Source organism: Acartia tonsa, chromosome 1 (genome assembly GCF_053477335.1).
Source record: "Acartia tonsa isolate MP-2025a chromosome 1, ASM5347733v1, whole genome shotgun sequence".
In the NCBI taxonomy this organism is placed as follows: Eukaryota; Metazoa; Arthropoda; class Copepoda; order Calanoida; family Acartiidae; genus Acartia; species Acartia tonsa.
Window position 1 is genome coordinate 46,237,508 of NC_137260.1, and position 12,761 is coordinate 46,250,268.

At 29.7% G+C, this 12,761-nt stretch overlaps 1 protein-coding gene across 2 annotated transcripts; it reads right to left on the reverse strand.

Annotated features, from left to right (window-relative positions):
• Positions 1-2,000: 2,000 nt before the first annotated feature.
• Positions 2,001-12,479, reverse strand: LOC145334980 (tereporin-Ca1-like). Of its 2 annotated transcripts, none has more exons than XM_080145624.1 (9): positions 12,355-12,479; positions 11,811-11,892; positions 11,100-11,139; positions 10,282-10,331; positions 9,893-9,966; positions 3,948-4,020; positions 3,369-3,465; positions 3,130-3,153; positions 2,001-2,788 (listed from the first exon to the last, which is right to left on the reverse strand). In XM_080145624.1, exons 1-9 carry the CDS (start codon positions 12,425-12,427, stop codon positions 2,747-2,749), a joined length of 555 nt encoding a protein of 184 aa, XP_080001750.1. In that variant the 5' UTR covers positions 12,428-12,479; the 3' UTR covers positions 2,001-2,746. The 2 variants fall into 2 exon arrangements, with proteins under 2 accessions (XP_080001750.1, XP_080037106.1); XM_080180980.1 differs by having other exon boundaries at positions 2,222-2,788; positions 12,340-12,468.
• Positions 12,480-12,761: the final 282 nt, after the last annotated feature.

Below are 12,761 nucleotides of genomic sequence, written 5' to 3' on the forward strand. Positions count from 1 at the left end.
TGAATCTATAACTTCTTTTAGCACTTGCTGTACAAGCCTTAAAAATAATCCTAGTCAATATTCGTTGCTGCTTACACTGTAAAACTAACATGAAAAGATTTTTTACAAAGTTGTGGTCATAATGTTAATTAATATGCTGCATATGGTTTCTGTGTCAGGTTATGCTTGTAACATTGTTGCCTTTTTATCTTTAATAAGGATGACAACATCCATAAAAGCGAATCGGTAGGACAAACGAACATTAATACTTGTAGAGTGTCAGTTCTGAATAAGCTGGCTATTAATTCATAAGTCTAAACAAAAATGTGAGTAAAATTGTATATAAACTTCTTAAATACAGAATACTGTTTAAGGACATACTTACATTTTTAGGATTTGTTTATAGAGATGCTTTACTTAAAACTTTGTACCCTATGGTAAAAGGAATCAGTATTCCAAAAATCAGATGAATAGGATAATTATAACATACAAAAATTTGTTGGCAAAAAAGGTAAAAACAAATACCTAATTGGTATAAGAATCATCATTCAAAGTTTGAAATCGATAGTACAATTCTAACCTGTCTAAATTAACGAAAAGAGCTAACTGACAGTGAGGGACGGACTGACCGACTCTAATTGTAGAAAAGCTTCGCGTCTAATAAAAAAGATAGATATCCATAAAAAGCAAAAGAACGAACATTAAAAAAAAATAATTTACTTCTATAAAAGTAACAGGATGTCTGTCTATCCCTATATATATGTGTGTGTTTGTTTTTAGTTTAGGATCTTGCTAACCGCTAGACTGATATAGTTCTCCTTTACAGTGGAGCTACCTATAGGCCCTGGAAAGGTTTATCACTATTTTGGTGGAGGATGCCTCCACCCACATAAGAGAAATCACCTCTAGAGGCCTGCAATGGCGTAAAATATATTTCAGAGCTGGATCTTTAAATCATTTTAGTGGTGAGCCAGATCGGGGTGAGCCAACTTTCCACCAATAAGAGCACACCATTTAAGAAATGCCGCGCTGTGATTGGCTGAAATTCGGCTCGCCCCAATCTGCCTCACCACTAAAATGATTTAAAGATCCAGCTCAGGTGTCGCTAGAGGTTTCTACTACTAAAATAGTAAATAGTAAGAATGAAAACACTTTGGTATATTCCTTTTTTTATTTCTAAGAGTGACATCGCTGTTAAACTATTTTTAAATCAATTTTCTTTTCGCCTTCCATCACTGAGTCACGATTTCATATGTGTAAACTTAAATATTTTAGGTGTTAACTTTTTCTTTACAAATAGGGTAAAATAAGAACAAAAACATCTTTAAAGAAATACTAAAAGGACTGCCTTACATAAAAGAATAATTCAATGATTTATTTTTATATCGTCCTTGAATCGGCGTGGGGACAAAAGACCGATAAAAGACTTAACGCCGTAATAATGAATGTACTGCAAAGACCTAATAGACAAAAGAAAAGACAGTAATGACAAGAGACCTAATGGGACAAAAGACTAACCTATGCGCATGACCCTAACCCTGCGGGGCCACCCTGTACCAAAAATACTTAAATCTAATAAAAATAACACAGAAAAAATGTTAGGTCTTTTGACTCATTAGGTTTCTAAACTGATGATTTTTTTAATTTCTAGGAGGATTTACATAGTTATATGGATGGTTTTCCTTTTCTTTCCGTATACCTTTTTTTTTAAAAGTCAATAACTAGGACAAAGTAGAGTGAATGTAAGTTTATTCTCGTATTTTAATATTAAGAACATGTATGCATACTGTTTAAATATTTTAATTCTACATTAAGGAAGAAATATTTCATACATATAATAAAATTTGTCATATATTAATGTGATTCTTTAATTAGAGAAAAGGTACAATAATATTGTGCCAAAACCTATAAAATTTTCTAGGTTTGCCCATGAGTTTCTTAATATCTTACTTATTACTTTGTATCTATGTTGGCTAAGGAAACTATAACTTCTAGGCTAGCTAGGAAATTTTATAGGGTTTGGACTATTAAGATTAGAAACACCTAGTGTTTAAATACAGTGAATTTAAATACAGTATTTCTCATTTAAAATAACTGATATCCTGATAACTCTTATTAGTTTGTTAAAAATGAATTGTATCCTAATGTCAACTATTTCATTTTTAGACTATTATAAAAAATCCGTGAATATAAGAAAAAAAATCATAGATTTATTCTATTTATAGTCGATATCAAGCTGTCATTTTTTTTCTTTTTTTGAATGCTAGATAAACAGGCATTAAGCAAATCAAAAGAGACTTTATAAATGAGAAACCCTTTACTATTTTAGTAACGTTGCCACTTCGTAGACGTGTATTGATTTTTTTCTGTCGCTTTTGCTATTTATGTCATTGAAAGGTGAGATTGAAAAATGACAATAAAGTACATTGATGAAAAATACACAATATTTTATTCTGCACTCTTTACAAGCATTTCGCTGTGTTTGGATGCAATTGTTCTTGTTTTAAGGTATAAGGTGTAAGGCTTTGAAACCGATTAATATCCGTTGTACTACAACCAGTCTTCAGCGATACTATCAAATCATGTAGAGCATCGTATAACAGACAATTTTCCACGAATATAAAACTAAAAATCATGAAATTAATACCAGTTTTGTTAGGCTGGGCCTTTAGTCCCTCGAAGCTACCAAAACTGGTTTTAATCTTATATTTTTATTTTATATCTGCGGAAAGCTGTCTATAATACGATGAGATAAATAAATGATATTTTATTTTTCTTCAACTTCTTCTATCTCATACTCAATGTCCGCCTAAGAAAAAAAAATTTACTTTGTTTCCACAAAAAAAAATCAAAATATAAGTTTTAATTATGCAATATGAGGGTCAGGGTTTCTATTGCATGGCTAGGTTTGCTAGAGCTGGTTTCTATAAAGTCCCGAATTAATAGGCCTTTTAAATTTAGGTTAGTTTGAATGAGTTTAGCAAATAAGTTTTGTTCTGACTTATATCGACAGATTTCGTGATTTTTAATATGCATCCTAAAGCAAGCATATGAAAGAATTCACGCAACCTTTCCCAATAATATACATAATTGTCCCAAAATTAAATAAATATTCTTATTTTATTTCATTTGTATACAAGTTAAATATACCTGAGGATGAATTTTCATTGTTGCCTGAATAATAGATTAATAGTTAATAACAAGGTAAGTTGAGACCCTTAAAATAAATCTAAATTACAAATATTTTTTCTATGTTAATTGCCAAATTTTTGTTCTAAAATCCTTAGAATATCATTTTACCAACCCTCCTTTAATTCCTTTTATAAAAGTCATATCCCTAGTTCAAAATAAAGTAGATTTAATGCCATAAATTAACTATCAACTATTACCTTGATTCTCAAATTCTGCCAGGTTGCCACTAGAGGATTCTGATTGTACATAAAGTTTTGTCTTGCAGACCAGGGACTTCTCTCATAGTACATTATACTAAATAAAGATATTTGTTATTAGTTTCATAAGTTGTCACTAGAGGACTCCGATTGTTCCAGTGCAGACCAAGGACTTATCTCATAGTACATTATGCTTAATAAAGATAATAGTGTCAAAAGTTGTCACTAGAGGACTCTTATTGCAATAAAGTTTGGTCTTGTACTTCTCTCATTGTAAATTGTATTAAATAAAATTTTTAGTTTTAAATTGCATTAACCTTTGTTTTAGTAATAGTATTACATACTGTACAAGTAACTGACCTTAAATAAAGATACAAAAAAAACTCATCCCAATAAATAAAATAACATCTTCTATGGGAAATCAAAGAGGCTAGAATCTATTAATTGTGTATTAGAAAAGTATTTTAAAATTTAACCTCAATTATTATACATTCATTGCTTGTATGAAAAACCATCTGCACTTAAGGTTTGTAAAATAGCCCCACGGGCTACATTCCAAAAAATGCAAAAACTTATTACCTAAATTTATCTGTATTACGATCTGAAGTGACTCCAAAGCCAACAATATTTGCATAGTTGTCATAATTTAAACCTGAATAGCATTAGATTTTTTTATAATTAAGGTTTAAGAATGATCAATGGGAAAAGACACCATTTTGGATTTTGGAGAAAAGTCCCATTTCTATAGTTATAATTCTGATAAAATTGTTAAAATGAAAAGAAGGTGTCTTAACTTTTTTGCTTTTTATTTAAATTAGCTAGTTGGTGTTTTTAGTACGTAGTAGTTGTAAAATTGTCCATAGAATTTAGATATGCAATCGGTTTTGTAGACCTCTTATTTTTGAACAAAAAAAGAAGAAGAAAATTGCTATTATGAACAAAAATAGTAAGATCTTTAATTTGACACCTTTTTGAATTCTGTCAGGTAAAAAAAATCAATTTTTTTTTAATCTCGATCTAATCAGAACTTTGAACTTAAATATATCCTTACAAATCAGGAAGCTTTATATCAAAAGTTAACCAATAGAATTTCTAGAAAAAAGGAGAATGTTTATACACTACATACAATAGATACTACAGTAAAATAATAATACTTACATAACATGTAAAGAATAAAAAATTATGAACAAATATCCTTCAGTCTGTTTATAAACTTTAAAACAATGCAGTTAAAATAAAAGGTCTACAAAAATTCTGATTGCATATCTAAATTCTATGGAAATTTTACATCTACTACATACTAAAAACACCGACTAGCTATTTTAAATAAAAAGCAAAAAAGTTAAGACACCTTCTTTACACAACAAAAAATGAGCTAAAGAATAACACAAATATAGCAATTTATCTTAAATTGTATTTGAGAAAATTCTATTTCTACCATTTCACTAGGGGCTGTAAAAAAAAGACAGACAATGGGGATTATAGGGTTGTCTCAGTATGTATTATGTAGTTCATTGTTGTACAGGGCAAGGCCGGTTTATTGGGTTTGATACTCTAGTATTCATTTTCCTAATTCAATTTTACTTTGTATATTATTAAATTTGCAAAATCATCATGAAACTATAAATGTACAATATTAAATATTTAGGACAATCCAAAAGTCAAAAATAATAATTATATAGATCTTTATTATAATACAAGATTCAATTTAAATAATCTAAACATATTTTGTAATTTGTTATACAAGTATTCTACACAAAGTAGAACGTTGTCTGTCTGTCAATTTATCTGTCTGCTTAAGATCTTGACATCCCCTGAATTTGCTTTTCAGGGAATAAACCTATTACCTAAACTATGATTTTAAGTATTTTCTAGAGCATTTCCTCATTACTCACCAAAAATATTTACTCTAAAACTAAAACTTAACTTTAAGACAACCCTTTCATCTTTCTTGTGGCAAAAAGCCCCTTGTAATCTCATAAACCAAGATTTTATATGGAGAAGGGGGTTGGAATGGGGTATTCCTGTCCAGTTTTTTGTTTATGAATGAATATTTCTTACCCGAGGGAATAAATGATGGACCGATAGGTCAACATTTATTCACGAGGGTAAGAAATATTCATTCCTAAACAAAAAACTGGACAGGAATACCATTCTCATTTAAACAAAAAACTCATTTTTTTATGCTAAAATGTGGTTTAATTTTCATTTATTTCCCGGCTATGATCATTTATATCCCTGATATCAAGTTTCTTTTAATAATTAATAAAAATTCAAAAATCTTCCAAAAAAATTTGAAAATCTTCTAAAAATGACTACCTCCGGGAAATAAATGAATATTTACATCCACTATTTAAGGGGTTGTTTATATGGGAATGCAAATGTATTGAAATGAATGTATAAATGAAACTGCCACATTGTTATTATTTATTAATGACATTGTAAGTAGGACAAGTGCATGATATTTTGTTTCATATTTAAATACAGCAACAGAGAGAGAATAGACGTTCGGTTCCAGGACAAACGCAGGAGTGACAAAAGTCGGAGCAGACAAACGCAGGAGCATTTAAAATATTAAGTATTTTCATACAGGTTAGGTTAGTTTCAGATATAAATATACTAGCCTACAGCTCACGTTGTTCGCTGGTCTGTAATGCTCTTAAGAATATTAAATATCCTTAATGGAAAGGTAGAAGTCTGATGCAATTATTAAGGTATAAAATCCGATCAGTTAAGAATTTGTAGAGGGCCCGATCTTTCAGGGTTAAGACAGAAGACTTATTTTATGTTTACTGACCAATGCACCTCTACTCTAAGAATAATATTGTCTGTCGGTCTATTGGTAATGCTCTTAAATAATTTCCCAGCTTTTATCGAAAATATTTTTTTGTGTACTTACTATGTCTGTCTGTTGTGCACCCTTTTTGCTTTCATTTGCTTTGCCTTTTATTTTTTTTAAATTCAAGAGCTTCTATGGTTATGGATGTTGTCATCCTTATCTACCTGTTAAATTTTAGTAGCAAAGTCAATTAATATTAAGTTAAATAATTTTATTCCTCACTTAGTCTGTTATTCTGTCTATAGTGCTTCGAAATAAATAAAATTACTGTAAGGGAAATGTTTATTTTCCCTTCTGCTATTTAATATAGAAGGTTAAATTTTTTCAGACCAATGTACTTCTGTCCGCCTATCCTTCGATCAATCAGTACTGCACATAAACATAATTTTATTTTCTGATATCAAAGACTAATTTGTGTGAAGATTTGTATGACCTCTGCACTGATCATCGTTCGTCTGTCTGTCGCTTATACCGCGTTTTCTTCTTTTAACTTTTAACTTTTGTGTTTTTACTTTTACTATTAGGAACTTTGCTACTTATGGATATTATCATCATTGTTGATGATTTTTAAACTTAGGGATCTTAGGAGATAATGTTCTATATTTATTTTACATCCCAAATGATGATAAACAAAGGTTTCTGTTAATTTAAGTTTGGACACTTCTAGTATGTATAGAACTGATGAAACACTGATTAAGTTTTTTTAGTCAACGTGGTTACTAAACTTTGGTTAACAGTGTAATTTACAGTCAAATGTTCCCTCCTTCCCTGAGGAAAAGAAATTTTGGTATTGAAACTATCCTTCTTCCTCTAAATTCATATGGTCTATTAGTCTTTTGGAGACATCATATTTTAATAGCTAAAATATTTGTTTTCTCAGCTGCCATCAAAATTAAATGGCTTAAATTTTTATTCAAGATTATAATGGAACATTTGCAAATTCCGCTGTTACTTAGTAGCGAAGCTTATTTATAATTCAAAATGTCCGTCCGTTCGTCTGATGGCTAGGATTAGGGGGAAATGTGATTTTCTCTCTTCAATTTTTCAATTCAATGCCTGAAAAATTGTGTAAATATTCCCTACATAGCTTGTCAGTGAGGACCTCATTTATTGGTCAGTTCGTTCATCCAGTAAGAGGGAAGGAAATGGGGTAGAAGGGTTGTATAATGTTAATGATCTATTTCTACAGTTGTTCTGTCCATCCGTACGTCCCTAAAAGAAAGTTCTGATTGTTAATTTAGGCATATTAGAATTGTTCTATTGAATTAAAACTTGACAATAAAATTCATGAAACTGTACTGCAATGAAGTCTAAGTAAATTTTTACCATTGCTTTACATAGTTTCCCCATCACCATGACGTTAGTATGTCCAAATAAAATAACTTGTATTTAAGGTATTAAATGACATATTTACTCAAATTTTTGCTGCAATATAAATATTTTCTCTTTTAAGTGCAGTTACTCTATATTTCTTAATGTTCTTTAGTATTTAGTAGTTCTTTACGGATTTTGTCACCCTTGTTAATCTTTCTCTCTCTCTCTCTCCCCCCCCCCTCGTTATATTTCTCTCTCTACCCCCTCTCTCTCCTTATCTCTCTCTCCCCCCCCGTTCTCTTTCTCTCCCCCCTCTCTCTGTCTCGTTACTACGACTTTTTAATGTCTTACGTTAGAATATTTGTTTAACTGAGTATTCAGTAATTAGTTTATATTTTCACCCAATTTAAAAATACACGATGTAACGTTTTGCTTCCTTTTTTAAAATCATTTATTAAAGCTATTAAAATCCTAATATTTTTCATTTCAAATTTTCGTCCTGAAGGGGTTAAAACATTTAGTTCAATATCTGAACACATTTACGGGAGTGTCGCACGAATCAATTCATTTTAAAACTAAGTTTTCTAAGATATACTATTTTTAAAATTTAAGTTTTCTGCTTTAAGAATAGAAATCAAATACTTTAATGTTATTTGAATAGCAACATGAATTAAAAAAACTGAATTTATGATGCAAAAAGTAGAATAATGGGTATTAACGTTCTGGTCAGTGAGAGTTTAATAGGGATTATTGAAGCACTATGAGTTTTTAACACTATATGCTTGGAAGACTCGAGCTTGATTATAGACGTTTATTTCCTATATAGATCTGTCATGGATCTTGATGCAATAAAGCAGGCCGTTTTATACATGTTAAAAATTGGAAGATTTCATTAAATAAAAGTTGTCTCAAATATAGGTATTAAATAAATAAAACTCCTAAAGGGGTTAGGTATTTAATGAACCTTTAGGATGGTTTAAAACTCCGACTTTTGTCACTCCTGCGTATGTCCTAGGGCCGTGTTTTCAACATTTTAAAGCGAAGCTTTTCTAGCTATAAGGTGTGGACATCCTAAATGGTTAGAAATTTTAATATTCAACGAAGATGACTGTAGCGATAAGGTATAGTCTTTGAAGTATACTAATTCTATGTATATTATATATGTATAGACATCATAGGGTTGTCAAAAGCTAAAAAGAAAACTTAACTTAAATATTTGAGGAATCCTTTTATATAAAAAAGTAAGGTTTTTTTACCCGAATCTTAAGATCTCAATATCTATTGAACCAATTGAGTTTCCTGTTTTATGTAAGCTTTACTTAGCTCTTGTGTTGGTTTCAGACCATTTTTTTCAGATTTAAGTCTAAGCAATTTTTATAGCCTCTCTCTGCCTCTTTTATTACGGAGCCCCTATAGGATGGGGGCGTCTTCGCTAGTTTTATATAAACAAACAGCAATTTTTATACCTAGGTGCCTTTTTTGTAGATATACGTTTTTATGGATGCTGTCATCCTTGTTAAATATAAGTTGTAAGTATAACCCCCCAACAACACACTGGTCATGTTGTTTTTTAAAAAGAAGTTGATTATAATTTATGTTATATGCAAAAATTTATTACATATTAGTGTTCTCAATATTGTATAGAAATACAGTACCCAGGGTATTAAGGGATAAGACAATAGATAATAAATACCAAATCATTACATACAAAATTATCCCTTCTTCAGATCAAAACTAGTGATTGACAGGTGTGGACACTGCTTCTTTTTAACAATCTACATTTCATAAGAGTCCCTAAAGTTTTTAAGCCAATGAAAAGAGAACTTTTTAAAAAAACATTGGATTTCAGTATGAATTTAAATTCCAATGCCCCCTCCCTCTTTGGACAGTACACATTAAATCAAGTAGACCGTTGATTACAACAGTGTATTTATAATTAGTTAAATTTATATGTTTGTACTGTGAGTATAACTAGTAGCTTAGCCTTTAGCCTCTAGGGGCTTTTTTCCCTACAGGTTCAGTGGAGATTTTTCTAGACAATAGACGATAAATTGATGCAATTTCCAAATAATGAAAACAAAATTAACTTGAAAAATACTAAATGCTGATTGATCAATTCATTGTGAAATATGTGCTTAAATTTTGGATGGATCATCGTATTATCTATAGACAGATAATAATTAATTATTTGACTGACTTTGGGGACTTCTTCTGAATTTTGATTGGTCGGTTAATTAAGTTGTGTGTCAAAACATTTTAACCACTAATTGTAATTTACAAAAGGGAAACTCAAGGAGAATGTACATCAATATATTGGCCAATGTCTTATCCCTTTAGATCCCTGCATTTATATAGTAGTTACACTTCTCACCTGAAGTCCACATAAAAATTAATCTCTTGTCTAAGGAGTCCAATTCATAACCAAAGGTTCCGTGATTTCCTTTTCTATAAATATATTTAGAAGGTTTGTAAAACGTTTTGCAATTGTTTTAGCAACATTTTAATGATTTCATATAATATATTAATTTGAATTTTAAAGCTAAAACGGTTAAAATCATAACTTATGGTTTATTTGCATGTTTAGTTATGTTTAATATTCAAAAAAAACTCCTAAAAACATAACCATTAAGGTATAATGTAAACTAAATAAACCTTTAAAATTGTACAAAAAAAATTTAAAAAAAAACATTACACTTCAAACTACAAGGGTTTTGGTTCAGTTGATTAAGCTCAGGAATAAAATATAATTATGATAAAAACCTGGATCTTGAAACTAGAATAGATTTTGTCTCCCCTGGAGCTATCTTTTCCTAAAAATATCCTAACATTAAAAATTATTTTATTGGATTTGAACTTAATTTCTTTTGTTATTTTAATAGTTGTTACAACATGAACAATATAGCTATTAATTATTAATTAAGCTAAGAAGTGCAAGCTGTTTCCATATCAAAATCCTTTATTCTACATCCCCCACCCACATCGTTCAAATAGTTTTGTGCTTTTCCCACTTACTGCATAATCACATGCTTCATAGACGAACTTTTGAAGAGAAAAACTTATATTAATTTTAGGTTTAATAAAAGAATAGTACAAAAGATATGTAACTTTTTAAAAGTTAAGAATAAAAAGTAGGGAAAGGGGGGGGGAAGCTTGAGTGCGGGTCATAGTTTATGTGATTCAAAAGTAGGTTTGAGTTAAAGCACCAGTTTTTTTGTTATTTTATCTCATGTTAGATAACGTGGTTAATATCAGGGAAACCCCGATGAATTAAGCTTATTGCATGGATACTTAAAAATCTAGGGAATGGGAGCTGTAATCTTTCATTTGCAGTATAAAGAAAATATTTCCTGACTTCTAATCACAACACTGGTAGAAGAAAGTTTAAAATCCTAGAAGATAATTAGAAGAGCTGGAAAGTGTCATGTTTAACATCATAAAATTACGTCTAAATCTCTTCTCATCCCTCCTTTTGGACGTATTTTATGACGTAACACATGACACTTTCCAGTGCTTCAGAAAATTAGTGTGTCTACTATAATAAATCAAAGAAATTAAACAAAGTAAAACTTTATAACTACCATGTCCATTAAAATATCGCCAGCTTTTGCCCAGATACCTCTAAAAGCAAAATATAAAGTTATAAAAAATACATCATTTATCTGCCCTCATACAAACATGATTTATGATAGTTCATTTTAAGACTTTAAAAAGCAATATGCTCTGTCGTTACTTTAAATTCAGATTAAGTTCTATATCTTATCATAACAATAGACTTTCCGTTTTTTTTTTCAGAGAAAAATATTTAATGTCAATCTTGACATTAAATTTAATATTTTTGACAATTGTCTCATGCTTTTTGATGTAACTTTAAAAAATCATATGGTTTTGGTACATTTTTATAAATTTTAAGAAATATACCATCAAATAAATAATAAAGATTTTCTATAAAGATTTTTTTAAATTAAATCTTTTCTAAATTTTAGGGTCGGTCCGTTCTAGCACTGATGGTTACTTTAGACATGTTAGAATTGTCCTATCTAATTCAAACTTGGCAAGATGATTTCTTTAACAGTTACGCTTAATTTAAAAATTTTGACAATTTTTATATGATATAATTATCCTATGTATCTAATTTTTAAAATATTGATTCTAAAATGATTAAGAACAATATATGTAACGAAAAACCTCTAAAAATGTAAGTATGTTAATGTTCCTTTATTTTTTGGTCTTATCACTAGAGCTCCAATTGGGTGTTTTTTTTATCCTTCTTGAACTAATTGTAAACTCACCTTGGTATTAATGTTATTTGAGTATTGTTAGTTATGTTGATTAGAACAGTGCTTGTAAATTTGGTCCTGTCAACGTCCATAACTAAAAACAAAGGAAGTTTGTCAAAGTGTCTCCTAGAAAAGGAGACAAATATAAAAACTTTTGGCCGAAGCATCTCATGTATATTAAGGAATTATGACGTCAATGTTAATATTTTGGTAAACCGTTGTAACATTTGTCCCCTTTTTTTAGGAGACACTTTTACCAACTTGAAAACAAAGTTGTTTGAAAATTAATAAATATTTTTTCCCATAATAATCTTATCTGAACTTAATTTTTACTACAAAGCTTTAAATCTATAGGACAATTCTAACATTCTGAATTAACGGATGGACCTACACTAATAATCGAAAAGCTTAGATTTCAAAGATCGAGTTACATGTTTCTAATAAAGACTAATTTTTTTCTGGAAACGTTTTAAATTCTTAAATATTGCATGTTTAAAATGTTTTAAAAGATTTGTATATTGTGTTTAAAATGATTTGTTACCTCTTTTGAATTCACCTGAAATGGAAGAATCAAACTTTATGGATCTTTTATTCCGAATATGTTGTCCGCATCTCTCGCAGTAAACCATTATTAATCACAAGCATTTTGTTAGGATCTGATTAGTTTTATCAAGAAGTATTAGTAAGTTAACATTTTACACTCGAAGGATTTTGTTGCGTCTATGCAGAGACGTTGCTATACAATTCTGTCATTACGTTTGCAGAACATTGATTTTACATGGCATGGTTCGTTCTATTAACGTTGCCATCTATTAGCTTGAAGTATGGACGAACCAAGAGGACATTAGAGTGAAAATTATACAGGTACCCAAAGTTTTATTATTGCCACGATCGTATTGGTTGACTATAAAGCTTTTGGTACATTTATTTGTTAATTTTAGATTTTTTGGTTCAAAACTAACA

Excerpts from the sequence above, each read along its gene's own strand:
- LOC145334980 (XM_080180980.1), bottom strand. The coding sequence starts at position 12,427 with ATGGTTTACTGCGAGAGATGCGGACAACATATTCGGAATAAAAGATCC. Across the intron at positions 3,466-3,947 it reads CGTAATACAGATAAATTTAG|TATAATGTACTATGAGAGAA; the intron begins GTAATAAGTTTT and ends ATCTTTATTTAG. Across the intron at positions 2,789-3,129 it reads CAATGAAAATTCATCCTCAG|GCGGACATTGAGTATGAGAT; the intron begins GTATATTTAACT and ends TTTTTTTCTTAG.